This window comes from Micropterus salmoides, unplaced genomic scaffold (genome assembly GCF_014851395.1).
Source record: "Micropterus salmoides isolate LMB-PRFRI ecotype aquatic unplaced genomic scaffold, ASM1485139v1 Ms_hic_scaffold_7, whole genome shotgun sequence".
Taxonomy (NCBI): domain Eukaryota; kingdom Metazoa; phylum Chordata; class Actinopteri; order Centrarchiformes; family Centrarchidae; genus Micropterus; species Micropterus salmoides.
Genome location: NW_024044459.1, coordinates 6,627,956 through 6,652,714, shown reverse-complemented (window position 1 = coordinate 6,652,714; position 24,759 = coordinate 6,627,956). Strand labels below are relative to the sequence as shown.

Below are 24,759 nucleotides of genomic sequence, written 5' to 3'. Positions count from 1 at the left end.
TATTTATTTTCTTCTAAATTTGAGTGAGAATTAAGGTGCTGTTGGTACACCAACAGCAAATAACTGCTATACTAAGAACTGATGATAATATCAATTTTATGGTTTACACAGACACTCAGCTTGAAATGGTTTAATTTGGGGTTCACAAACAATGCTTGTACTTATAGTACAGCCTGCGGTGTTGCAGTTGGATGAATGCTACCCAACCTCATAGCAGAAGTCAACAAAATAACATAACAATAAATCATTTGTGATGTGACCAAACCAAGGCAGTAAGTGTATGCAGTATGTTTTTTCACCCACCAGCAGATATAATGATGCACTGATGATCTCTGAACTGTAGAGGCATAACGATTTGGTCCCTCACGATGAGCTTTGGTGATCCCATGACTTTTCATCTTGCACCATCATCAGGTCAACATCTTAATTTGTCCAAGACTTTGGTTTATGACCAGTTACTTGCAAAACTAATGTCATTGCCATCACTGTATATTGTGCTACGCTAAGATGGTTAACATTGTCAATGTGAGCATGTTAGCATCCTCACCAAAGCATTTAGTTCAGATCACCATTGTGCACCAAGTACAACCTAACAGAGCCGCTAGCTTGGCTGTAGATTTTTGTGTTATCGATCAATTTGCACAGTATGTTTAGCAACTTTTCTCAAATAATGGTGAGCATTATACCTGCTTAACATCAGCATGTTATCATGTGAACATGTTAGCATCCTGACATTAGCATTTTGATCAAAGCACTGCCATCTCTAAGTACAGTGTAATAGAAAGGCTAGACTGCTGTTTCCCAGTGCCATACCGCATACTGATTCTAAGTAAGTTGCGAGTATGTAGCGTGTTCACACTGGAAAAGTTCAGTATACTCGAATGCAGCTGTTGATGGACACTATTCTCAATGCAATGCACAAAGGAATTTGAAAACAAATAATTTGTATATTAATTTTAAGAAAACATGTTTGAGTTTAAAGTTTAAATTACACTGACATATGAAAACTGAAGTTTGAATGACAACCAATGTCTCAGGTATTGTATCACTTGGTATAAAATTCTTAAGTATGTTATTTTTGTATCCTAACTGCTAAAAAAGTATAGTCTGACAATTAGTATATGGTACATATTGTGAAGACTTAGTAATGTTTCTTGTTTTAATCCTCCACCAGCCTGAGGTTGGTGGATGTGATGGCACGAGCTCTTCCTGCAGCAGCGTGCATCTAAATTCCCTTTCTACCTTTGGACCTCTGGGCCGAGGCTGTTTACAGTGACACTGCCCATGTGAGACTTTGCCATCCCACACCAACCACAGCTCAACAAAAACAAGGAAATTACTGTGGCAGGGTTTTCCTATTCTGTTCTCTGGATACTCCAGTCCAGTGCTGGCTGGTTGCAGGCGTTTTGGCAAGGTCCTCAAACAAGTTCAGTATTGTCCTGGTTTCGAAAAACGGTGACATCCGCTTATTGTTTTGTGACACAAACGTGACCACAAATAGTCAATAATCCAATGGAAAAACGAGAGAGCTGGAACTGCACAGTGCTCACACCCTCCTGACACTGGAATCTGCTCCAGTTTTTTTTATGTACTATAATGAGACGTTGAGCCGTGAGGCATGTACAAGAGGTGAAGCTAACCAAACTCATGGGTTTAAATGGTCATAGTAATTACAGGCAGTCATGGTGCAAAACATCAACACTGGGTGCAAATTTAGTAGAGAGCTGATCGTGTACAACAACAACAACTGGTATTTTCAACTGATTGTCATGTGCTGGCTTTTTATCTGTCAATCTCCTTGTGGTTTTTCAGACTTCCTAGACAATTTACAGAAGACTGTTCCCAAGAACTTTCTTTGATTTAATATCCCACCCTGTTCCCAGGAAAAAACAGGAAGTTCTCAGTCAGTTCATCTGAATAAGAACCCTGAGATGTGTGGTGTGTGGGGGGGCCGAGGGGTCAGGAAACACGGGTACGTCAGTACACACCCAGTGCAGAAGGCTGGTTAGAAGTGCTGCAGGTCATTTCTGGGAAGCAGAGTTGACACTGCGACAGGGAAGGATGGGAGTGAGCGCGGCGGTAATTGACAGGTTTTCCTGGTTTGCAACAGAGAGACCGCTTGCCTCCAGTGTTTGCACTGCTTTGTTACGAGCTTCCTCTACACTTCACTTCCTTCACAACTAAAGCAGACAGGCTGAGATGAGTCAGCAACAACCTGACTCACCCTCTGGGTTTATTGTAGCTTCCAGACACCTTGTGCTCTGAGCTTTTTACCGTCAACAGTCAAGATATGACGATAAGTACAGGGGCACATAGAATCCTCAATTCCACAATGCTGCTGTTTAAGTCAGAAAATCAAATAAGTTAAGTGTTGTACAATACTGTACAGTATGTTCATTTAACAAACGTTAAGTCCATATAATCAAGTGTTCTGTCAATCAGGAACTTTAGCAACACAGTAGCCCGATTCCCTTTAGGTTTTACCCATGCATGACAATGTCAGGCTGTCAGTCGATCCACCTCTTTGGTTCAGACTGACATATCTAACAACTATTGGATGGATTGATATGCAATTTTTCACATACATTCTCCTCAGGAGCATCTGTCATAACTTTGGTCATCCTTTTACTTTGCATCTAATGCCATCATCAGGTGAAATTTATGTATTTACCAGTGGCGTTCACATCAGCCTCAGCTTTCCTTCATCATTATCAAACCTGCTAACATCAGCATGTTAGCATTCTCATTGTGATATTACAATTTAGCTCAAAGCACCGCTCTTGTTAAGTTTTGCGTTTTCAGTCATTTCGAAAGATACTTTAGTGCTACTAATATTGCATACAAAACAAGCTCAATTCTCCTCAGTGCTCCTAGACGCTATAGAGATGGAAGACCATCAAAAATGGGTGCCAGGCCTCATCGCTGTGTCACCACACCATAAAAACCACAGAACTTGTCCTTGGCAAAATGAAAATGTGCTCCACAAAGGGAAAAAGCTGTAACTATTCTTCATCTGTATTTCTCTTCCAACCAGACCGTTGCTGAATATTAACAACAATAACAACAACAACCTGGCCTTCATTCAGGAAAACAGAATTGACAGAATGTATTTTGGTGAATAAACAGCAAAGCCAGAGTCAGTCACGTTTTTGTCTCACTTAAAGAAGCTGACACTTGTTGATTTATCTACCAAAACCACATTTTATTTGCAATTGGATTTCAGCGGGCCTGAGCACACTTGTTTGAAAAAAGTGTTTAGTCACAAAGTCATTAGTATAACCCTGAGCCGATGCAGTGACTCAGCTTTCCACACTGACCTCTCCCTTCTTAACGGTCATGGACTGTCTACGTGGGGTGATTTCTTCATTAATACTGGACAGGAAGTTCTGAGAGATGCGCAGGGCGTCCTGTAACAACGGATAGTCCGGGTGGCTGGAGGGCGTGTGCTTCAGGAGGTCCTAGAATAAGAAACGATTGACAAATTCAATCATCCAAACTCTCTTTATGCAGACAAGACGTTGCTACGGATTTGTGTTAGATGCAGAATGACTTACATGCAGAACGAGTGTGCTGCGAGTCACTCTGTCCACGGGTTTGTAGAGAAGAGCTGTGGAGGAGGAAGAATCAGCTCAACAGGCCGAGTCACAGCTCAACTACTTATAGCAATATTGATTAATGTGGAGGCTGGCCATTCATTTCACTCAGTACTCACTTTCCAGTGAATTTTTGGCCGACTGGTCTTTGCAGTCCTTTGTGCTTTTGACCTTGAGATTCTGGCAGGAAGATAACACCGGAGGGAATAGTGAGAAAAAATACGCCCATTAAATCGCAACTGCCCCACAGCGCAATTAAAACAATCAGCACCACTGTAAAGAGCTGCGTGGCTCTACACACAGTGAGGACTGCTGAAAACCGCCCTGTCATCACTTGTCCGGGACAGCTGTACAACATCAAAAACCTGTCCTGCTGTGCATAGCGTGATTACATACCTCAGATATCTCTGCAAACTGAGCATTTGCCTGGCAGCACTTGTCTGCCGTCTCCACAGCAACCTTATAGTTATCCACAAAGGCCCGGTACACTCCGAGCTGGCTGGCCTACAGCGCACAAGGAGAGTACAGATTAGATCTACTCTGTAACACAGAAGATAGATGTTACTTACTCGATGTTGTCTGTGATTTCCACTGCGTGCTTTGCAGTGTCACCGTATTCTATGCTCAGGCTTGAGTTGGCATAACAGTATTACAGGGGAAACTGATACAACTCAGTATTTTCTCACATGTCTAGATATAAATCCATGTATGTATGTGTGTGTTTTTCATCCAACAGCAAACACTGAGGTAGCTCTTATTCAGCGACCTCCTATAGCGTTTTGTTCTCCTTTATTGCCTGTAATGTGGTGAAGTGAGCCTTTTATCTGGCCGGGAGATGACTCCAGGCAGTCTACTCACATGTGCACTGCAATATCCACTGAGCATTACAAACAGCCTCCCACCTTTTCCCCTGAAAGTCTCCCCTCTTTTATCTATCATTAATGATCAAGGCATGACATTTAAGGAGTGCTATAATTAGTTTCTGAAAGTTACTGACTTGACGAATGGTGGTCTGTTTGATCAGAAACCAACATACAATTTAATGCTGTGAGGTTTCATGTTATTTAATGCTTGGTCTTTTTATCCAAAGAAGGGTTTAAATCAGCTGAAGGGATTGCCATACTGTACACAACTATGTGTAATAAATTAACACCCAAACTGTAAAAACACATGTGTTCAAAGTTAAAATGATCGCAATATTTCACTCAGTTAAGCTCATCAGATACTTCCACTGCTCTCAGATTTCCTTGTTTATTCTATTGGCTGATGACGTTCTGCTGCGTTCAAGATGTCATTAGTGGAGAAACAGGTTTTTGTTGCTCTGAAACATTGTCATGACATGTTATCCTCTAAAATTATGTCTTTAAATATTAACCATAAAAAATCTAGAGTTTCCTGAGGTATGGTTGATAAAATTTGTGTTAATGTGATTTAAACACATGGAACATTAATGGATTACCTGGTGTACTTGTGTTAACACACTTATTCATGACAGCAGAGATAACGTCAACAAAACACTTCACATACTCGTCTTGAACATTTTTGTTTCCTTGGTTGTCTTACTGAAGCAACAAAAATATCATCACCATACCAGTTTCTGGAAGAGGTCCCCCACACACTGCTGGTGGCCCCAGTCCTGGACTCGGGGCAGAAGAGCATCATAGAAGTCCTTGTGGATCTCATGAAGCTCTGGAACTTTGAAGAAGATGGTCTCTATTTGCTGGATGCTCAGCATCGGTTGGGAAGTTGTGGCTGCGGCCCTCAGAGGCTTCATGGGCTGGATAAATGATCACAGTCCATATGAACAGTTACTGAATGTACTGTATGAAAAAATAACCAATAAGTAATTCAGGCTTATCTTCAACAGAAAACATGTGCCAGTGAGATGAAATAATAGCACAGTTTAAATTCTATTGCCACAAACACAACAAGGGGCAAAAGACACTGCTGAAACAAGCTAAACTTCCTTAAAAACAAGTACAATGGTCTCACCCCTTAAGAAGATTATTTTGTAATATTTATTATATTTGTGTGTGCGTGTAACAAGTGAAAGCCAGGCTTAACTCTCTAGGAGCAGCGGCCACTGTGATCACAAGCAGAAATTAATAAAATGGTGAATGTTAAAATATAGTATATAGTAACATTAGCTAACATAAGTTACCCCTTCAGACTCTGTCAGCGTGTGTTTTATCACTTAAGTTATGAATTAAGCTTTCATTTGCAAGAGGAAGACTGTGTTATTTCTTATTTCAAAAGATTCAAGTTAGCTAACATTAGCCACCATAAGCTACTGGTCATTTAAGCGAAAGTAATGCTAAGGTAGCAAACCCTCCGAATGGAATAAATTGTGTGATGTGTTCCTTAGGATTTCAACTTTTCATATGTAAGTGGAAAAATGTGTTATCTTTTCTTGCAGAAGTTAAAGTATTGCTTTAAAAGGAAATACAACACAAAACCTTTAAGAAAAGTACATACAGAACAGAAAAATACATAAGATGCTAGCTGAAGCTAGCATTTTTTTGTAAACTAATTTTAATCATAGCTTTTTGTCTAGAGAATTGCACCCAACTCAGGAAATTATTTTGTGTGTGTTACACATACTATCAGTAGGGCCTCCAGGTGGCTAAGGTAGGTCTCCTCACTGGCCAGGATTCCTGAAAGGACCCACTTTCTCATCTCCAGCCCCTTCTCCTGGTCCAGCTCCACCTGATACAAACATGGTGGAGAGAGAAAACAATGAAGGAATTACATTCATTCACATTTAATAAACCACCAAGACACCTCTGCTAGCCCCCGCCAGCACATACTGTTGTTGTGGGATTAGGGACAGACCAGATTTGATTAAACTCTGTAGGAGTTTTGCATTCCAAGAGGCCTGCACCCGAGACTCCTAGCATCTTAAGGAAGACAAATGTGTTTTAGTCCAGGAGTTGTTATTCCAAACAGGTCATCAGTCATTATCACTCATCCTGGTGCAGACTAAAATGTCAGTCAGAAACTCATTGGAGCATTGAGAAGTGCTGTTTCAAGCTCTGCAATTATATTAGCTAGATTTTTTTTACTGTATGCTAAGAGAGCCCCCCCCCCCAACGAATGATTTAAGCATTGAAGATCACCAAGTGTAACATCACAGGATAGGAATACCATAGCATGGACAGGAACAGAGCAGAGGGGGAGGGGAGCTGGTTCTCTTTTTAACATCTGTTCGCCCACAGTGCGTTTGCTAAGCATGTATGGTGTTTTTCAGAAATGCCCTGCTTCATACTGAAAAGCACTCCCATCTGGGAGCTGTATGGTCAACTCTGTGTATGTCATTGTTGGCTTCTGGATTCCTCAGCTGACTGGCTGAAGGGCACTTCTTCTGTAGTTTTCTAAAGGGTACTCCACTGATTTTACACATGATGTTCAGTTTACTCGACACAGACAGTGCTTCTCAGCCTGTTAAAACAGTTGTAAAATGCCTTCTGTGGCGCCGGAGGAGCTTTCCAAAGACTGACAAAATAACCCTGATGATGTCTTGTGTTGCAGATTGGGGATAGAGGCTACAAAGTTGTTACAGAGAGCCTGTGTTACAAAATAATGGCAGAGAGTTGGAAAGCTGTAGGCATTTATCATGCAGGCAGGATCTCGCGACAGATGATATCAAGATGCATTATGGGAAACGTAGGATCCTGTGTTTTTGAAGCTTTCCCCTTCCTAGGAACTAAAAGTAAAAATATCAGTTCTCTGTGGCTTTGACTTTGACCATTCTTTTTTTCAATCTGTCTCTCGCAAGTTTCCAAACTTTGCAGAAATGTAATACTAAATCACCGGAGTGTCCGTTTACTCCTTTAAATACTCCATTTTAATTATTTGCTCTGCTTTGCACCTAATGTGCTTGACCAGGATGATGATTCAACATCTAGTCACATGTGAGCCTCTTTAAAATAGAAGCAAATATTAGTATATAAATATACTAAATGAAGGGGATATATTATTTTTGTGAAATCGATACACTTGGACTAGCATTACAAAATTAATTTTGAAAGAATAGTGTAGTTACTAAATAATCTGAACAACTGCTGATAAAACTGGCAGCCAGTACATGACATGTGACATTGCTGGACTCTGGTCAGATTTTGCAGGAGATCTAGTGGTTTGTTTAATAGCACAATACATGAAGGGGAAGCTGTGTAAACCAACAAAAAACAGAATATGAGAGTGTCTCCTGTATATTTTTCACTTGTATGCACATGCAGCACCACCACACAGGAGTGGAATAACAAGAAGCAATATCATCTTTGCAACAGGAACAACAAGGTTTATAAGAAACTAACAAATGATCTGCCTTTGTTTTATAAGTTGAGGAAGAATGTTGGGGTTGATTTTACACCAACACACAGACAGTAGAAAAAGCAATGCCAGGCACTGTAATAGCAACTTTTCATCACAGAATGAGAAGCCACAGTTGCTAAAAGTGTTGGATGGTGCGTGGAGAGAGGACAGTGAAGGACAATGCAGTAGGGCCAGAGAACAACAGCAGACAGCCAGAGGAAGGAGGAGGAGAAAGCAGCAACAGCAGCAGCACTGCCAGCTGAGAGACACAGTTAACGTGTTAGACATGTTGGTGGGAGTTGACCCAGTAACATTACCGACAACGTGGACTCCAGAGAGCAGGAGGACTGGGTGTCTCGGCTGCTCCGGCTCTTAGAGTGGAGTCGTGGTGAGGACGACGGAGATCCAGTGAAGGATAGAGGGTGGTGGCGTGGCTGGTGATCTTCTGAGTGCTCCAGGTCATAGCCATATGACGGAGGGGTTTCATTATAGGGAGCCTCTGTGAGAAACAAAGGACAGTAGTCACATGGTGTCATTAAACTGTTAAGGCATGTAGTAAACACAGAGAATGCAGCAAACTGAAACATCATTTTCCGTTGGTATTCTAATACTGGGTCAACGGAGATTAAAGGGGGCGGGGCTAACAAAGCTAGGTAAAAACTGAGGAAGTTGTTAAGATGCCAGAGCATGGATCCAGTATATGTTATCATTTTAAGCCTAGGAAGACAGAAACCTCCTGTAAAATAAAACAAGATCCAATTGAAGAAGCATGTAATACATGCTACCACTGTGTAGATTATTTAAGAGGTTATATTATGCTTTTTGTTTTTTTCCCTCCTCTGAACTGCCTGAAAACAGCTCGTTTGTAGGCCAGGCTTTTCTACCACTTTGCTGTGACGTCACAGCAAAATGCGCGTCATAATGCTCGCCTAGTGGCTAGTCCAACACGCCCTCAAATACACTGGTGGAAAAACACACTGAGCTGCAGCACATAGTGACAAGAGGTCCGCCTGCTGTCTCTCCTCTCCCTTCCAAACACTAGCTAACCTCCAGGCAGCAATGGACATAAAGTTGTTACTGTGATGTGGAGACAGAGCTCAGTTATAACTTTATGGATAGATAAAGTCCTCTCTGAAACTCTTGCTCCAGTCAATGTTGCATAGCTGGTAAGTGGAATATATACAGCTGAACCGAAGCCGTGTTTACCGGCTTCTCAAGACCCGCCCTACTCTGCTTCTGATTGGCTAGTAGTCCTTAACTAGGAACTGCACATGTGCAACTCCCAACAAAGATCTTGTAGAGGTAAGATGCATCACTCCATAGCTAAAACAGAGCGGTCAACACACTGGGGCTGCGGGCTGTAGCTCAGGGGGCATGGCGTGAGCGAGGGAATGAGTGGTGTGGAGTGAGCGCGGTTCTCGGTGTAGGTCAAAGTTCATCTGACTAGAAGGCGGGATTTAAAGAAGGAGACAATAACATAAAATAATGGCGCAGCAGAAGCAGCAGGTAGGTAATCACAGCCCAATGCAGCAAAAGTTGAACTTTTAATGGACAATTTTTTTGTTTTATGGTTAACCAACCCCGCAGGTCCCCTTTAGTTCTACGAAGCATTTTAACGTCTTCCAGCTCATTGTTTTGATTTCATGCCCCCCAACTTTAGTGTTTTAGTTCAGCCTCACTACTCTAATCAATCTAGTTTCCAGTCACAGCAGGCATCTGTTTTTAGTGAAAAAGCTCACATAATACCAGTGTACACGATCTGACAGACGGCAGACAGACAAAGTTAGCAACTAGCTGGTGCACATAGTGAAGCGCGTACAGCTAAAGAGCCAGCTATCTCCCTCAGGAGTGGGTGGAGACCAAAAACAGAGCTAAAAGGTGAATATTGGGCTTGTGTTTATCCAGTGGACACAAACACGACTCCAAATATATGCTAATTTGTTCTATGTCTGGTGGATATAATTATTATAAGGTGATAATATGTCAAAAGTTGTGTTTACAGCTTGCTTTCTCCACTGCCTATAAACAGCCAAACAACTAAAATAAAGCTAATTCTTGCCCCAGGGTCAGCAAGCATGTTAATCTCGCTATGACTGAATTGCATTATATTGTACGTAAGTAAGTTGTTGGTATTATTTTGTCCACCACCTGTACATTAAGCATAAAAATAAATGTAAAAAATGTAAAAAAAATAAAAAATGTTCTTCTCAGACTGAAAAGGGACATACATGTCTGACACTTCAGAACAGCCAATTGACAATAACCACTAAGCAGCATGCTGTCTTTATATCAAATCCTCTTTGTTTATACCTTCATAAACCTGTGACCTACACAAATCTACCACACAGCCTGTGCCAGCCACCGAGGGCTCATGCCAGGCTAGTGGATAAGCCTGGGAAACTGCATGGGCACACACGTGTTCTGCTGATGCCAGCCTTGTTGTACAGTGTGTCTCCTTCAGCTGAGTATACTTTATGAATATACTAATTAAACAGGACTCAAAACTTGGGAAGCAGCACAGTTCTTCCAGAAAATACGTGAAATGGGCAGAAAAAAATGTTCAGCTTGGGACTAGAGACCCACATGTTTTACACTATGCTTACAGCGAGCGTGTGCCAAGTGTAACAAGTTAGAAATATAACTTGTGTTTGTCATCCCTGTGATTTCAGACTTTAGGACATCATGAATATAAGGATCCAAAGGCTCTGTATCTTGTAATTACCGTCAGCCACCCCTGACTCACCATCATCATTACTATCATCATTATCATCGTCAAGGATGTGGCAGCTAGCTTGCAGAATGACGATCTCATCTCGAACAGCATTTATAAAAAGAAAGGCAAGACATGTCTAGCAATGTGGAGTAAGTTATGTTAAGAAGAGGCTACAAAACTGGTTCACCACAGCTTGAAAACAGGAAGACGGGATTCCGGAAGCTGGGGGAGGATAAAGCCGAGTCACCCTGGAGAGGCCAGGCGTACTGACAGGATGACATCCACAGAGGCCGTGACAAAGGACTCAAACAAACACACTGGGCACAGCAGAGAGGCAGAGAGCTGTATTGACTGCTTTGGCAAGAGACTACTACAGGCCAAACAGCTTCAGAGCACAGGGGAAGTCCGTGTGAAAGGCCACTCTGTGTTCCAGTGAGATTATACATCAGCCCCGGCACTGACTGAATAACACATCCTCTCTCAGGCAGCAGTCTCTGAGCCACAAACTATCTCCTTCCAGGAAAAAGAAACAGTCAGACCCTGGAAAAATACTACATAAAAGCATAAGTAAAGAGTTGGATTTAAAAAGAGGTGTTCTAAAGCCTTAGTTTACTGAGCTATTTGTGTCTTTTATAGGAACATTTTAAAATACACATGGCTTGGGCTGTGGTAAGTGTGAGAAAGTGGACTATGACAATAGATCCTCAGTGAGCACCAATCACAAGCTTCTGAGGAAGTGTCCAGGCAGGTCTGTCCGGAAAATTCAGCAATTCATCTGCTTCTGAGAGGAAACAGGCTTTCTGCACAAGGTCATCTTTTCACAAACAGCTCCCACTCCTTACACACACGTTCATCTGTGGTCATGGCATCCATATTTACATTCCCACTAACTTTGAGATACCTTTTTTCAATGAAAGACTTAACAGAGCCCCCACACTTTAAGACATCTATGCAAACAGATTTTTACCATTTCCAATGAAACACTGTAACTCAAAGTACAAGTAGATTTTAGACCCAGTTCTTCTTGCTACATTTTTCCTCTAACCCGTTAGTCCTGATTGTTAAACAGTTAAAACCTCAACATACCTGCAAAAGACACCCCTGCATAGTTGTACATGCACAAGTATACAGTTTGTTACGGCTAATACTGATAGATATTTCAGATTTCAAAAGGACGGACATAAGCCTATATTCCTATAGGCTATAACATAAACACATAACAAACAAATGTTTATAAAGATCCATTACATTCGGTTATTAAAGAGTTCTAACAAAGATATGTAATGATCTGGACATTTGTATTAATAACTATAAAAAACTAAATTTTAAGATCTACTAAACTATACTGAAATATAAAAATTAAGTCATCCGTATTGTGGGGACATTCATTTAATTTTTGATATTTAAAATTACCCGTCATCGCTGACTAATTCATCTATACTTATTGAACTATTTTTCAATAACTGTTTCTGTCTGTCATATACAAGCTACAGAAAAGCCATTATTTATGTCAGCAGACAGGAACGCAGCCAGCATTATACAAAGGTCATGAGTAAAAACCTAAAAGACTGATTTGACTTATCATCAACTAAACTCTGTTGAAATTTAATTTTGTTAAAAAAATATACTAAAATTCCAATTTTATTTAACTGTTAAATTAGATTTTCCCTAAATTTGATGTACCAATGTCATGGTCTAAAGATTGCTTCAAAGCCTTTTCTAAAATGCCAGGTATGTAATTCTAGTAGAGAATAACAAGCCACTTTAAATTAATTATATTATTATATACTATCATATAATTGGCACATCTTAGTCAAAAATCCTTGAAATGAGAGTTTGCAGTCAATGCAATGGCCTTCTTGGAAGAGCACAATGTTCGTGAAGTTTTCCAATCTGGTTTTAAAACCCTCCATAGCACCAAATCAGCTCTTTTAAAAGTTTTTAATAATATCCTTTTAGCTACTGACTCCGGGGATTGTGTTATTCTTGTGCTTCTTGATCTGACTGCTGCATTTGACACAGTGGACCATGAAATCCTGATCTATCGTTTGCAGTGGTGGGTGGGCATCAAGGGCATAGCACTCAAATGGTTCAGGTCCTATTTGGAAGGTAGAACTTTCTGTGTCAGCTATGGTGATTCTGTGTCCTCATGGTCCAACAGGGCTCAATTTTAGGCCCTCTTGTCTTCTCTCTTTATTTTCTCCCGCTTGGTTCCATATTTAGGAAGCATGGTATGTCAGATTTATGTGCCTCTTAAAGAGAATGAAACTGACAGACCATTACTTAAGAAACTTGACGACATAAAGGCCTGGATGGCTCTGAACTTCTTAATGAAAGTAAGACAGAAGTGATGTTTGTTGGTGGCACCACTTGGACCCCCATCTCGATCTGGGTTCCTTGAATCACCATATCAAGCCAACGATCACTAACCTTTGGGTTAAAATCGACCTTTAGCTCGACAGACAGATAAGGACAGTCGTTAAAAACAAGCTTTTTTCAATTGAAGCAACTGGCCAAAATAAAGCCAATTCTTTCGAGGCAGCACTTTGAGACAGCATCGAGTCTTTTAACTGGAACACGTAAACATGAGCACATTTCCACCATTTTAGCCTCACTCCACTGGCTGCCTGTACATTATAGGATCCACTTTAAGATAATTTTACTTGCTTTTAAATGCCTAAATGGTCTTGCCCCTCCCTATATCTCTGAGCTGCTACACCCCTATAGACCCACCTGTTCTCTCAGGTCAACCTATCAACTGCTCCTAAGTGTGCCCAAAACAAAGCATATGCTCAAAGGGGACCGTGCTTTTGTTGTAGCAGCTCCGAAACTGTGGAATGATCTACCTCTGCCCATTAGACAGGCATCTTCACTGTCTGTTTTTAGGTCTCTTCTTAAAACCCACCTCTCTTCCGTGGCCTTTGAAACCTGAAGTTGACATTTTTTTGATTGTATTGATTTTCTTGTTTTTACTTGTATTTTATGCATCATGTGAGCTATGTATTTAGTGTCTCTTATTTATTTTTCTGTACGGCACTTTGTGTCCAATTTGGGTGTTTAAAGTGGTCTATAAATATATTTTGATTGATTGATCTGTACCCCAATGTCCAATTACTAAGTGACCAACACATATGCTAATACAAATATATGTTTGATAAACTAAATTCAGTCAATATTATTAGCCCAGTTGATGTATCTGGCTCTATTACAGAGTCAGTCCTTGATTAGCTCTAAATTTTTCAGTCAGTCTAAGAGAAAATAATGCTGCGTAACACAGTGTTGATAATGAAAGCTACACATCAGAGATCACAGTGAAGAAACAATGTTTGTTTTTTGTTTCTAATCTGCAGTAACTGAATACAATCTGTAATACAAGATGTTACAAAGTAGGATTGAGATTGGCAAAGCAATCCTGGCAGTTCTACAGTATGTCCTCCCTGTCCCTACCCAACTTGCTGCAGCTTAAAATGGTTTCATTTGTGCAATAGAGCTGTAATAAATACATTCTAATGACATTACATAAGATTGCTGAGTCCACCAGCTGCATTTGTGAGCTCTTCAAAATCAGCATCTCTCTTATCAACGGCTCCCGTTGTTCAGAGAGATGCTGATTTTGAAGAATTTGATTTGAATTTATATTTGAACTTATAGATTAGTCAGATTACTGCAAATCATCAAACAAAAAGCAAGATTTTCATTGAAATCACCTTTTAATACACAACGCACAGTATTTCTGCTTTCCCACACCACCACGCTGAGCATTCCAACTAAAAATAGAACTCAAGGATATATAAGGACTTGGCCAAACAACTGGTTCCTAACTCTCCAGTCCCCTTGTGGTGAATAATTTCCCTTCACTTCACTTTCCCTTCCTCAAGCATGCAAACAAGAGCCATGTTCAGAAGGCAATCACAGCAGTTTAATACAGGGTACATGCTGGATGTCCCATTGATGACAAAGCAAAGACACATTCAAAGCCCTAATCCTAATCCATAGAGATGAACTGCGATAAACAGGCAGGGAAGGAGTGACAGATGTGCAGCTGAGACTGTGTCACAGCATCACATTCCCTATCACAGAAATAATCATGTGGTCTTATTTCATTACGTGGCTAACACACAGTATCAAAAGAAGAAAGGAACTTTCCCTTGGCACTCTTTTTATGTGAATATATGAAAACTCCTGTTTGGTGTCAAAATGACATGGACACAAAAGCACTGCATTTCCACTTCACAGCAGGACATTTAAATATGAGAAAGGATGAGTTTGCTATTGGTTCTGGAAATAGTCAAAAGTGGGAAGTCACAATCAGAGAAACTTTGGAGGCTTTAGAATTAAATTTATTTAAATCATCAGTTAAAAGTACCACCGATAAAATATCAGTTTTATTCGACTGATGGGAAGAATTCAGACAGCAATTCCCAAAGATACAAATAAAAGAGCAAATATATCTATTGATTCATCCCAGAAAGAGCTGGAACTAGAATAGTACCATCCATAATTCTCCATTTCTCCACTGGGAAAATGCACAGTCCCGCCCAGCCTGGTGCACTGACTGATCACTGATCAATGTGTTTAAATAGCTCAAGGGGGACAGACTCCTGCTCGTATTGCTCTGACAAAGAGAGAGAATCAGAGCCCAATTATTGCTCCCTACTGTGAACATATTGACCATCTACACGAAGATCAGTCAGCTGATGGACCGAATTTAGATTGCAAGTTCCCAAAAATCAACACCACATAGCAAATGTGTTCATCGATCCTGCTCAGAAACGGCTGGACTTGAGATTTAAGCATCTATAATTTACCCCAGAGCAAAAAAAAGTACAATGTGGACAGCCTTTCTGTCGCCCCTCTAATGGTCGTATAGATCTGGAGAGAAAAGTTGCACCTTTGGAAAAAAGTAGCAGAAGATGCCAATGTGAGATGGTGTTAAAAGCTTAGCACCACTTTATGGCTCCAGCAAATGGATGCTCCTCCGCACTGTGTGGTCACTGGGGAAACAGCAGTGGCAGCGAGAGTAAATAGAGGGGAACAGGTTGAAGGGTGATGGCTTTTCAGACACTGGAGTTTTCCTCACTTCATGACAAGTGGAAATATCTTGACAGATTTATCTATATTGCACTTTACAATGACTCTTTGGTGACTACAAAGATTCTACTTGAATCCAGCACTACTGTCTGTCACTGATCTGCGTGTTGGCACTCAAATCCTGTCATTGCCACATGATTTCTTTAAATGTATATTTCTGATTCTGAGCCATTATGTTAATGAGGCATCCACAAAATGTTGCACTTACAAAAAACTGATTGAGTTGCCAGAGACAGATAAAAAAAATGGATGCAGCAGAGGCTGTAGTAGGCCCTAGTATGGGTTAAGATACTCAATCCTACATTTACCAAAATGCAACTCCAAAACGTTTTTTATCTCCCTGACTAAGTAACGTCCATGTCTTTCAAACTCCACGCCCCCTGTTTCTAATGCAGGCTTTCTGTTAACAAGACTAAGAATCTACAGCCATGTTAGTGGCTCAGTGTGCTTTCAGCTAAATGCTGACGTCACTATGCTAACATGTTCACAATGACGCTGCTAACATGCTGATGTTTAGGAGGTATGTTAACCATGTTCACCGTCTCAGTTCAGTGTGTTAGCATGCTAACATTTGCTAATTGGCACTTAAGATGGCGACTCTCTGTATGAGAAGTCTGAGGAAGCTAGCTTAATAAATCCTTCCAGTGGGAGCTATTTGGTGTACGGATTTATCTGTTTCAATTCTGCAGTACAAACAGCTTAGGCTTAGTATTTGATCATAAACCAAAGTCTTGGACAAATAAACATTTTGGCCTGATGATAGCGATGAAAATACATGGGATCACCAGAGTTATTGCAGTTCATCCTGAGGGGTTTGTGAATGTGTGTGCCAAATGTCATGACAATCCATCCAACAGTTGTCGAGACATCTCACTCAAAACCTTGGTGTTGCGCCAGAAGACAAGTCAGGGGTTTACCAACTTCAGTAGGATTCATTCTCTGGGGACCATGAATGTCTGTGCAAGTTTTCATGGCAATACATGCAATAGTTGTTGAGATAGTTCAGTCTGGAACAAAGAGATGGACAGTCCAATCTACCAGAAGACTGACATTACCATTCCCCTAGAGCCATGATCACTCACATGCCACATGAGTAATTTTCTCAGACTTGACAAAGCTCCTCCAGAGCCACAAAAGACATTAAACAACTGTATTAACAGGCTGTATAGTACTCCCTGTGAGTAATAAATTGACGTGTAAAATTGGAAAAGTATCCCTTTAACCTTGTACTGTAACTGGGGCATCTGTTGTGGCAAATGCAGTGTGTTTTGGCAAAAAAAAAATGTTAGCCAACACATTCCCATCCTGGGCTATCTGAAGTGTCTACTGGATTGGGAGGCCCATTAAACCACAGGGCCGGCGAAGGCAGTGAGGCCCACCAGCACTGGCCTCTGATCTGTTGTAAGGCAGCCTAAAATTAGTGCCAGTCGTTGAGCAGTGTAGGTCAGAACTGGGCCGCCCAGCCCAGCACACCTACTAATCAGCGTGTGTTGAAATAGCTCAGGGTGGTCAGACTACTGCTTGTAATGTGCTAAATAAAAGAGAGAATCAAAGCCCAATAATTGGTCCAGTCTGTGAAAATAAACATAGACAATGGTGCACACGCATGCATTGGCTATACACAGATTAGCTTAAAAGCAGAAGGGAATACAAGCATGTCTAATGAGGTACAGTAGCTATATAGTCCTATTTTGTTATTTAATAGGGAATTACTCTCATTTCCATAATTTGTACTTGAGCCCGGCCATTTTTAGGCATATACATAGCCTCATGATGAACGCACTTAAGAAATTTAATCAGCCACATGAAAAATCACAGTGACCTCCAGGTATGATCAAATATTAATATGCATGTCTGAATAGAATTAAATATTAGTGAACAAACCTCACCTGATGTGCTTTAATGTGATTGGCTCAGACATACTCTGCCTAGCAACACAGGTATTACAGCACATGTTTGCACTTAAGAAGTTGGTTAAAGCTAACAGTGTGTAGGCTGGGTGTAGAATGAATCAAATGATCAGAGATTCAAAAATCATTTGCTTTGTTTCGCTAAAATGATAATTAAATTAATAATTAAAATGATGCGGCTGTGAAAACAGTTATTTTGCTCATGTCTTCCATGGCTCTGGGGAAGCTTCATTAAATCCCAGAGAAACACCCTAATGATGTCATCAGGGTTATCTGGGCTTGGACAATATGAATGTATAACAGAAACCATGTATTACAAAAGTTTTTTTTTCAGGCTATATAATGTCGCTCTGGGGGAGCTTTGTCGAGTCAAGAAAATAACCCCTAATGATATCATAGTGATGTCATCAAGGCTATCTCAGCATGGGCTTGGAGACTGCAAGTTTATAATAGAACGTTTGCATTACAATTTGGGGGCTTAGGAGTTTGCCTGGCAGAGAGGGTCAAATTAAGAGACACTACTGTGCATTATGGGAAATGTAGGATCCCATACTGGAGTATAAAAATCAAACTGACCAGTGACACAACATGCTCCACGGGTCAGTCTGTAGTGAGAGAGGTGAACTCATACTACACTTAACATTTCATTAGCTGTTTCCCCCCACACCCACAAGCAGCTGAGACATTCCATAAACACTTGGCCTGCCAGCCAGCAGCACAGTGGGCCCTTTGAGTGGGACCAGGGAGGGGAGCTGAGACTGCAAGACCAGAGGGCTGATGCCGAGCACGAGGGAGGATCACTGAGCCGGGGGAGGCCTGCAGGCTTATAAACATGCAAAAGCTTTTTTTTCTCTATTAAGGGTTATCTATGGAAACCCGAATGTTAGTATGTGAATAGAGGAGCTAATGGGACAATCTAGTGTGAACAATCTTGCATAGTTTCTAAACAAGTGTTTTTGTTCTGTTTTCTGATAAGAAGGAACAAAAGGTCTATTCATTCTTTTACTGCAAGAGCAGCTGGCAATGCCTGGCCTGGTGTACTGATGGCCTGCCAGCTTTTGACCACTTTACCCAGTACACTGCACAGAAGAACAAGTGTCTTACTTACACACACAGAGGCAAACTTGGCTGCCCTCAAGAGCTGCCTTGCAGGCCTACACTTACCATAGGAAAGGGAGAGGCTGAATTCTTTAGCTTCCTTGACCAATAAACCTCAGATGTTGATATCCAGGTACAAGGATAGGCCTGTCTGGGCTTCCTTAAGGGACCTCAAATATTCATGAGTCTGCAATTAACCAGGAGTGCGGATCAGCACCGGTTTGACTCCCGCTGAGGCAGCAAGTAGTGCCAACCTCTGGACTAAAGCCAAGACATTCAGACAGACTTCATCACCTTTTAGACAGACACTTTCTATTAATGTCACATCCTTCCCAGGCAGCCCTGTCTACCTACAGAGCCAGTGCCATACCCTGACCTGGGCAGGCTCAGCTAAATGCATCCTAAAAGACAATCTCCTGATTTTTGCAGAGGGATTATGATTAAACTAATGGTGAGATTTATTATGTCCCTTTTGGCCGACCTCTTCCTCTATGCCCTCTCACTGTAATACTTTAACCATGAGACAGTCTACACACTCAGGCCCTTCCTCAGCCACAGCACAAAGCTGTGGCCACGGGCATGTCAGTGTCATGATGATAATTAATTATGGCAAAATAGACCCATCAGAGAGCTGGCCTTCTTAAAAGGCCCACAGCTAATCAGCAGCTCTATTTGCAGCTAGGCTTGACAAATGGCCTAGATAACCAGAAACCAGGAGACAACACGTATTCTTCTATTCATAGAAAAAAGTCCCTTGAGATGTGTCAATTTTAGACTGACCATTTCAAGATTTCACACGGCAATGCAGCTGAGTAGCGGCAGGAAAAGAACGGGTTTGTTTCAGTCAGTTAGTACAGTAGGTGTTTTTCCCAGGCAGTGACATGCTGCAACCATGCCAGACACTGAGACACTCACCCCAACAGCAGCAGGGACCAAGCTGCAGCGTTCACATATTCCATGACAGGGTGCAAAAGTATAAAGTAAATAAATCATACACACCAAATCTTACCGTCCAGAAAGCCTAATTTAGACATGTGTGACGTATGTTGTACTGTACAGTTTAGGAAGCTTTGAATAGTTACACAATACTCAGCTAACTGGATCACAAAGCGTCTTTACATACACTGAGATTAAGTTAGCTTTACTAGGCTGATTTAATAGATTTTAGGGAATGCCGCAGTGCTTTATCATAAATACAGCAAAAAAAAAACTTTCCAACTGCTCCCTGAAAGTCACTCACCACAACAAAGAGCAGTTTATTGCAAAAACTTGCCTCCAACCGGCTCGCTGCCGGAGGCCTAATCCAGCAACGTGCACAGTAATGTTATTTCAACATCAGAAAATAATAAATCCAGACTTCTGGTTATCCACAAAGCAAGGTCCACACGAGGCAGCTGTCCCATTCCGTCAGCAACAAGTCCTCTCTGGACAAAAACTTTTAACGTAAGGTGTCAAACAGGACAGGGTACATTAAAGGGGAGCTCCACAGAAGATCTGGTTACTGATCACAAGACGTACTACTCACCCTGTGAAAACAGGTGGTTAATGAGCGCGAAAGATTATTCTTGACCATAGAAACAGTAGTTTGACAAAAGAATACATTCATATCTCAAGGTCCACTTATTCCCTTTTTCCAGAGCTTTCGACCACATCTCAGTCTTCATCTCCATGACAAATGCGAAATGTCTCGAGATGTCTTGAGTTGAAAGCTTTGGAAAAACCTAGTAAGTGGTCCTTGAGTTAACACTTCTTAATGTATCTTAGGTGGCTCTGGAGGAGCTTTGTCAAATACGAGAAAAATCACCCCGGATGATGTCATCATGATGTCATCTGGGTAACTGGCTTAGTCAAATTTATTAGAATGCAGAATGCCTGCGTTACTAATTGGGGGCATGGAGCTTGAAAGACGTGGAATAAAGGGTTTAGCAAAAAATGATAGTGGTTGCATTATGGGAAATGTAGGCTACTTTGGGACTAAAAATCAGGACATCTCTGCCTGTGCTGCCCTGTCTATACAAGTCCCCCAACTTTATGGAATTGCAATGCAGAATCATTGGAAGGTAGTTTAAATATCATTCAAGTTAAAACAGGTTTTCCTCCAGATTTTTTTTTCAAGCAAGTGACTCATAAATGTATAAATTCTTTGGAGAAATAGAAACGTTCTGCTCCTAGGTATTGCTCCACAAGAAGGAGCTATGAGTGTGACCAAGAAAAATCCTGACAGTAGTACTGACCCAGGTCGAATGGATTTGGACATTTCAGTCATCCGAGTTTACACTGCATGCTGATTATATCACGGACTATCTGCTTGTTTGTCACATGCTTTGTGTCAAAGAGCTTTGGACTGGATCACCTTATATAACAACACACTATTCTGCTCATCTGCTTAATCTGACCCACAGTGGATAACACTTTTTTTTTGGGTAGAGGCAGACAATTTTGCAGCTCCAATCCTAATACTCGCTCTGTATCCCAATCCTTCTTTGGCCTCAGCCAGCAACAATATGTGTCCTCGCATGTCATTCACTTTGACAAACGTTCTCACTGAGGAACACTCACTCCCGCCTCTCCTTCTGTCCTTGGCATTACGAAGTTGCCCAGACCACTCTCGTTATCCCACTTAACATTGTTATATTGTCATGTCAATACTCGTACTCAATGAGTGATTCTCCTATTGTGTTCACACATAAGAACAGGAAACACTGATGGCAGGCGTTTTGATTGGAAGCCGCATGACATACTTTAAGCCCCTCGATTCGCTTTTTTAAGTGAGTTGTCAGGGCTTTTTCCTACCCACCTCCCGTAACAAAGAGGCTCCCTAAATTTATCACGCTAGACAAACCCCTTTAAGTTAATTACTCGGCACCAAGGACAACAACACTGATGTGTGCTGACACGAAAACAGTCAGTGTGGACAGGGCCGAGAGGCTGGGAAGCCCGGGGGTAGTCGCTGTCTCAGCCAGAGCATCTCTGTGAGAGTGCTGCAGCACTCAGCGGGCAAAGAGCAGAAGGGGGAGAAAAAGAGAGGGCAGGCCTGCTTAGAAAGGGTAAAGAAAACACTGCTGAAAGAACTGCAAAACCACTGGGTTACTATTAAGAATCAGTGTATTTAAAGTCCATCTTGTCAATCCCAACCCCCTCGTGGCAGGCTGGTGAAAACCTGTTTAGTCTTTTTTGTGCAAAGGCTAATCAGGCTTGACTGGAATGGGCTGACATTCCTGACGCACTCAATATGGATAAAGGGAGATAAAATAAAATTCTCATTAACGAGAGGAGAAGATGAATTCTGTAGTGGCCTCTTTTTCCCTTTTTTTTGTAGCCCACTTCAATCATAATAGGTCCCCTCAAGCTAACTAACTCAGCTGAAACCCAAGAAATTGCTAAAACAACAAGAAATGTGCATAATCGTAGCTTCATGAAACATTTTTACATGCATTTTGTGTATATGTTCGAAATATTAGGACTTAACTAAAAGGGCCGCAGGTGCGTTTTATTCATCAGTGACTTATTCAGGATCAAGGCCAGGCAGGGCAAGCACAGGCATCTTTCAGACAGTGATTAGAGAGGGCCTTTTATGTGCTTTTTAGTACTTTATGATCTACCCATTAGAATACTTTGCTGTTTTAATCCTGAAAATGAAAGGCTTGAAGAACATCTGTGCAGTGTGCCTTGCAGACCTACCCAGATCTCCTTGAACACTGTTGTCATGAGAGGTCCTGCTGGACGTGGTGGAGTCCCCATCACTGGGCCAGATCTGGCCCGTTTTACGGAGCCCGATGACAGAGGCCTCAGACACCATCACCTGCTGCTTTAGACGTTTCTGAGACAGGGGTGTGGGTGGGCTGCTGCTCTCAAAGGACTGCTGGGAATGCTGGGAAGGTGAGCGACTTTTCTCCCTGTACATCTGATAGGCGGTGGGGCTGGGAGACACGTGGCTGGACTGGCCCGAGGAGAAGTCCTCCTCGCTGGATGTTAAGTTCTCGTTGGAGCTGCAGTCTGGTGTGTACCCTCCTCCTACGTCGTCAAAGCTGCCGGGAGAATAGGAGCGCCTCGGCCAGGTGAGGTGTGCATCCTCCTCTAGGCTGTGGTCCCTAATGTGGATGACTCGAGTGTCCCCGTCAGCCATCATTCCTCCAACATACACACTAGTGTAAGGCTGGCACTCAGCCTTTCCCCCAGTGGAACGGATCACACCGTCTTTCAGTAAGTGTGGGATGACCTCAGCATCATCATATGACCCGTTGTAGCTGCAGTTCCCCTCAGTGGATCTGCCTCTCTGAACAGCATGGCTGATGTCCCCCGTGGCGGCAGACAGGTTCCCTGGGAGCGAGTGCAGGGATCTCTTACGCTCCATCTGCATGGCCTGAGAGCCCAGGGTGCTGATCTTGTCTGACACCTCCCTGTCGTTGACTTTGACCAGCCCTCGCTCGTGATGGTACTCCATGTTCACATAGAAAGGTTTGTCCTGGCCGCCCATCACTGACAACCCTCTGCCATCTCCGGCTGTATGAGAGTTGGCTCTCCTGATGCGCTCAAAGTTGGATCTCAGAGCTGCTACCGAGCCTGTGCCCAGCGGAAAATCAGGAATCTCTGACTCCTGGCGGACGGATGACACCCCACCCACCTCTCCTTCTGGAAGTGGTTTACACCTGGCTGTCTTGCCAGGCGCTCTCTTTTGCTGCTCTTCCACTGGTGCCTCATCAACATGGGACTTCTGGCAGTCTTGCCCAGTGGACAGGTCTCCAGCATTCATCTGGGGTGTCCTTTTAAATCCCCATCGCTGGCCATCATAAGACTTCCTCTCTTTTGCAAGCAGAGTCTGCAGGTAGATCATCCGGAAGCGCTCCTTGTTTACTTCCTTCTCCAAGTGCCTGATAGATGCCTTGCATTTGTCCAGCTCCTGTTCAATGTCCCCCATTGAATTCATCTCCATGCAAGGGGGATCAGACTCAGGGAACTGGGCTCTCCATGCCTCCACAAATCCAACCGGTTCAACCATTGTTATTACTGTGATAGAAACTATTCAATCAACTAACAACACAATCATATACATTCCTAAAGCATGAACTGGACCTAACTCTTTACAACTTAAAACTTGCATAGTGCTATAACAGAGGAAGGAAGGATCCACTCCAGAGGAAGGAAGGATCCACTTTACAGGGAAGATAACCTGTTCAGTTTAATACTCACAAAACACAGGAATAAAATCCTACAGAAGCAAGATCACTGGTCGAGTCTCTTTACTCCTGTTGACATAGTCCAAGAAATGCGAGGTTATCCTAATTCTCGCACTTGATCCCTTCTTGTGCTCGTCTATTCTCTGGAGATCCTCTGTCCTTGGTGTCAGACTGACTCGAAGCTCTTTCGTGTTTTGGCTCTCCGTCAGCGTTACAGTTGCAGCAGAAAGAGGAGGGGCTACATGGATGTGATTTACTCCAAATCCTTTTTTTTTAAAGGGATGATTTGTCAAAATGCAGTTTCTAATCGAAAACGGAGTTTCCAGGTAAAGCTGATTACGACAACTGTCAAATTCACCAGAACATATTTCCCGAGGAAAACCGCTGCCAGCAAAGTTAGAAGACGGTCTGATAAGGGAGATAAACCGACCCTTTAAAGGCAGAAAACGTCCCACGTTGTGGCGAGAAGGGCTTTGTGCAGGAAAGTGTTGTCTTGTGGCCGTTATAGTTTAGGTGGATGAAGAAAAACGAGGTCCCGTCTTTCAAACCCTCTTTCCTTTGTTGGTTGTTCAAATTCAGCCTTGATTTTTACCCCCCTTAAGATAAGAAATCAACTACCCTAATAGCCTATGTCCCCCTGTCCAGCCTTAGGTCTCCAGATATGTGCCTTTCTGACAAAGCACACTTGTCCTTTCAGTGAACGTTATGCTCTGGACACTACCAACCTTCCTACCAAAGTTCATTGTGTTGCAATCAACCTGAAGCCGTTCCTTGTGAAAACATCGCCATCTGACGGTTCAAAAGTTCAGACTGACAGTGGGATAAGTTCATACATCTCCTTTCAACTCGGGTCACTAACTTAC

General features: G+C 42.1%; 1 protein-coding gene across 1 annotated transcript in view; it reads right to left on the bottom strand.

Moving 5' to 3' along the window:
* The window catches only part of si:dkey-91m11.5 (PH_BCR_vertebrate and RhoGAP_Bcr domain-containing protein), a 32,245-nt gene extending 8,527 nt beyond the window's left edge, over nucleotides 1-23,718 (bottom strand). Inside the window, exons 1-8 of the mRNA XM_038704588.1 lie at nucleotides 22,401-23,718; nucleotides 8,225-8,406; nucleotides 6,195-6,299; nucleotides 5,185-5,370; nucleotides 3,990-4,097; nucleotides 3,713-3,773; nucleotides 3,555-3,607; nucleotides 3,318-3,458 (exon numbers count right to left, since the gene is read on the bottom strand). Coding sequence (XP_038560516.1) covers nucleotides 3,318-3,458; nucleotides 3,555-3,607; nucleotides 3,713-3,773; nucleotides 3,990-4,097; nucleotides 5,185-5,370; nucleotides 6,195-6,299; nucleotides 8,225-8,406; nucleotides 22,401-23,718 — 2,154 coding nt within the window. The remainder of the gene's footprint in view (nucleotides 1-3,317; nucleotides 3,459-3,554; nucleotides 3,608-3,712; nucleotides 3,774-3,989; nucleotides 4,098-5,184; nucleotides 5,371-6,194; nucleotides 6,300-8,224; nucleotides 8,407-22,400) is intronic.
* Between the last annotated feature and the right edge of the window lie 1,041 nt (nucleotides 23,719-24,759).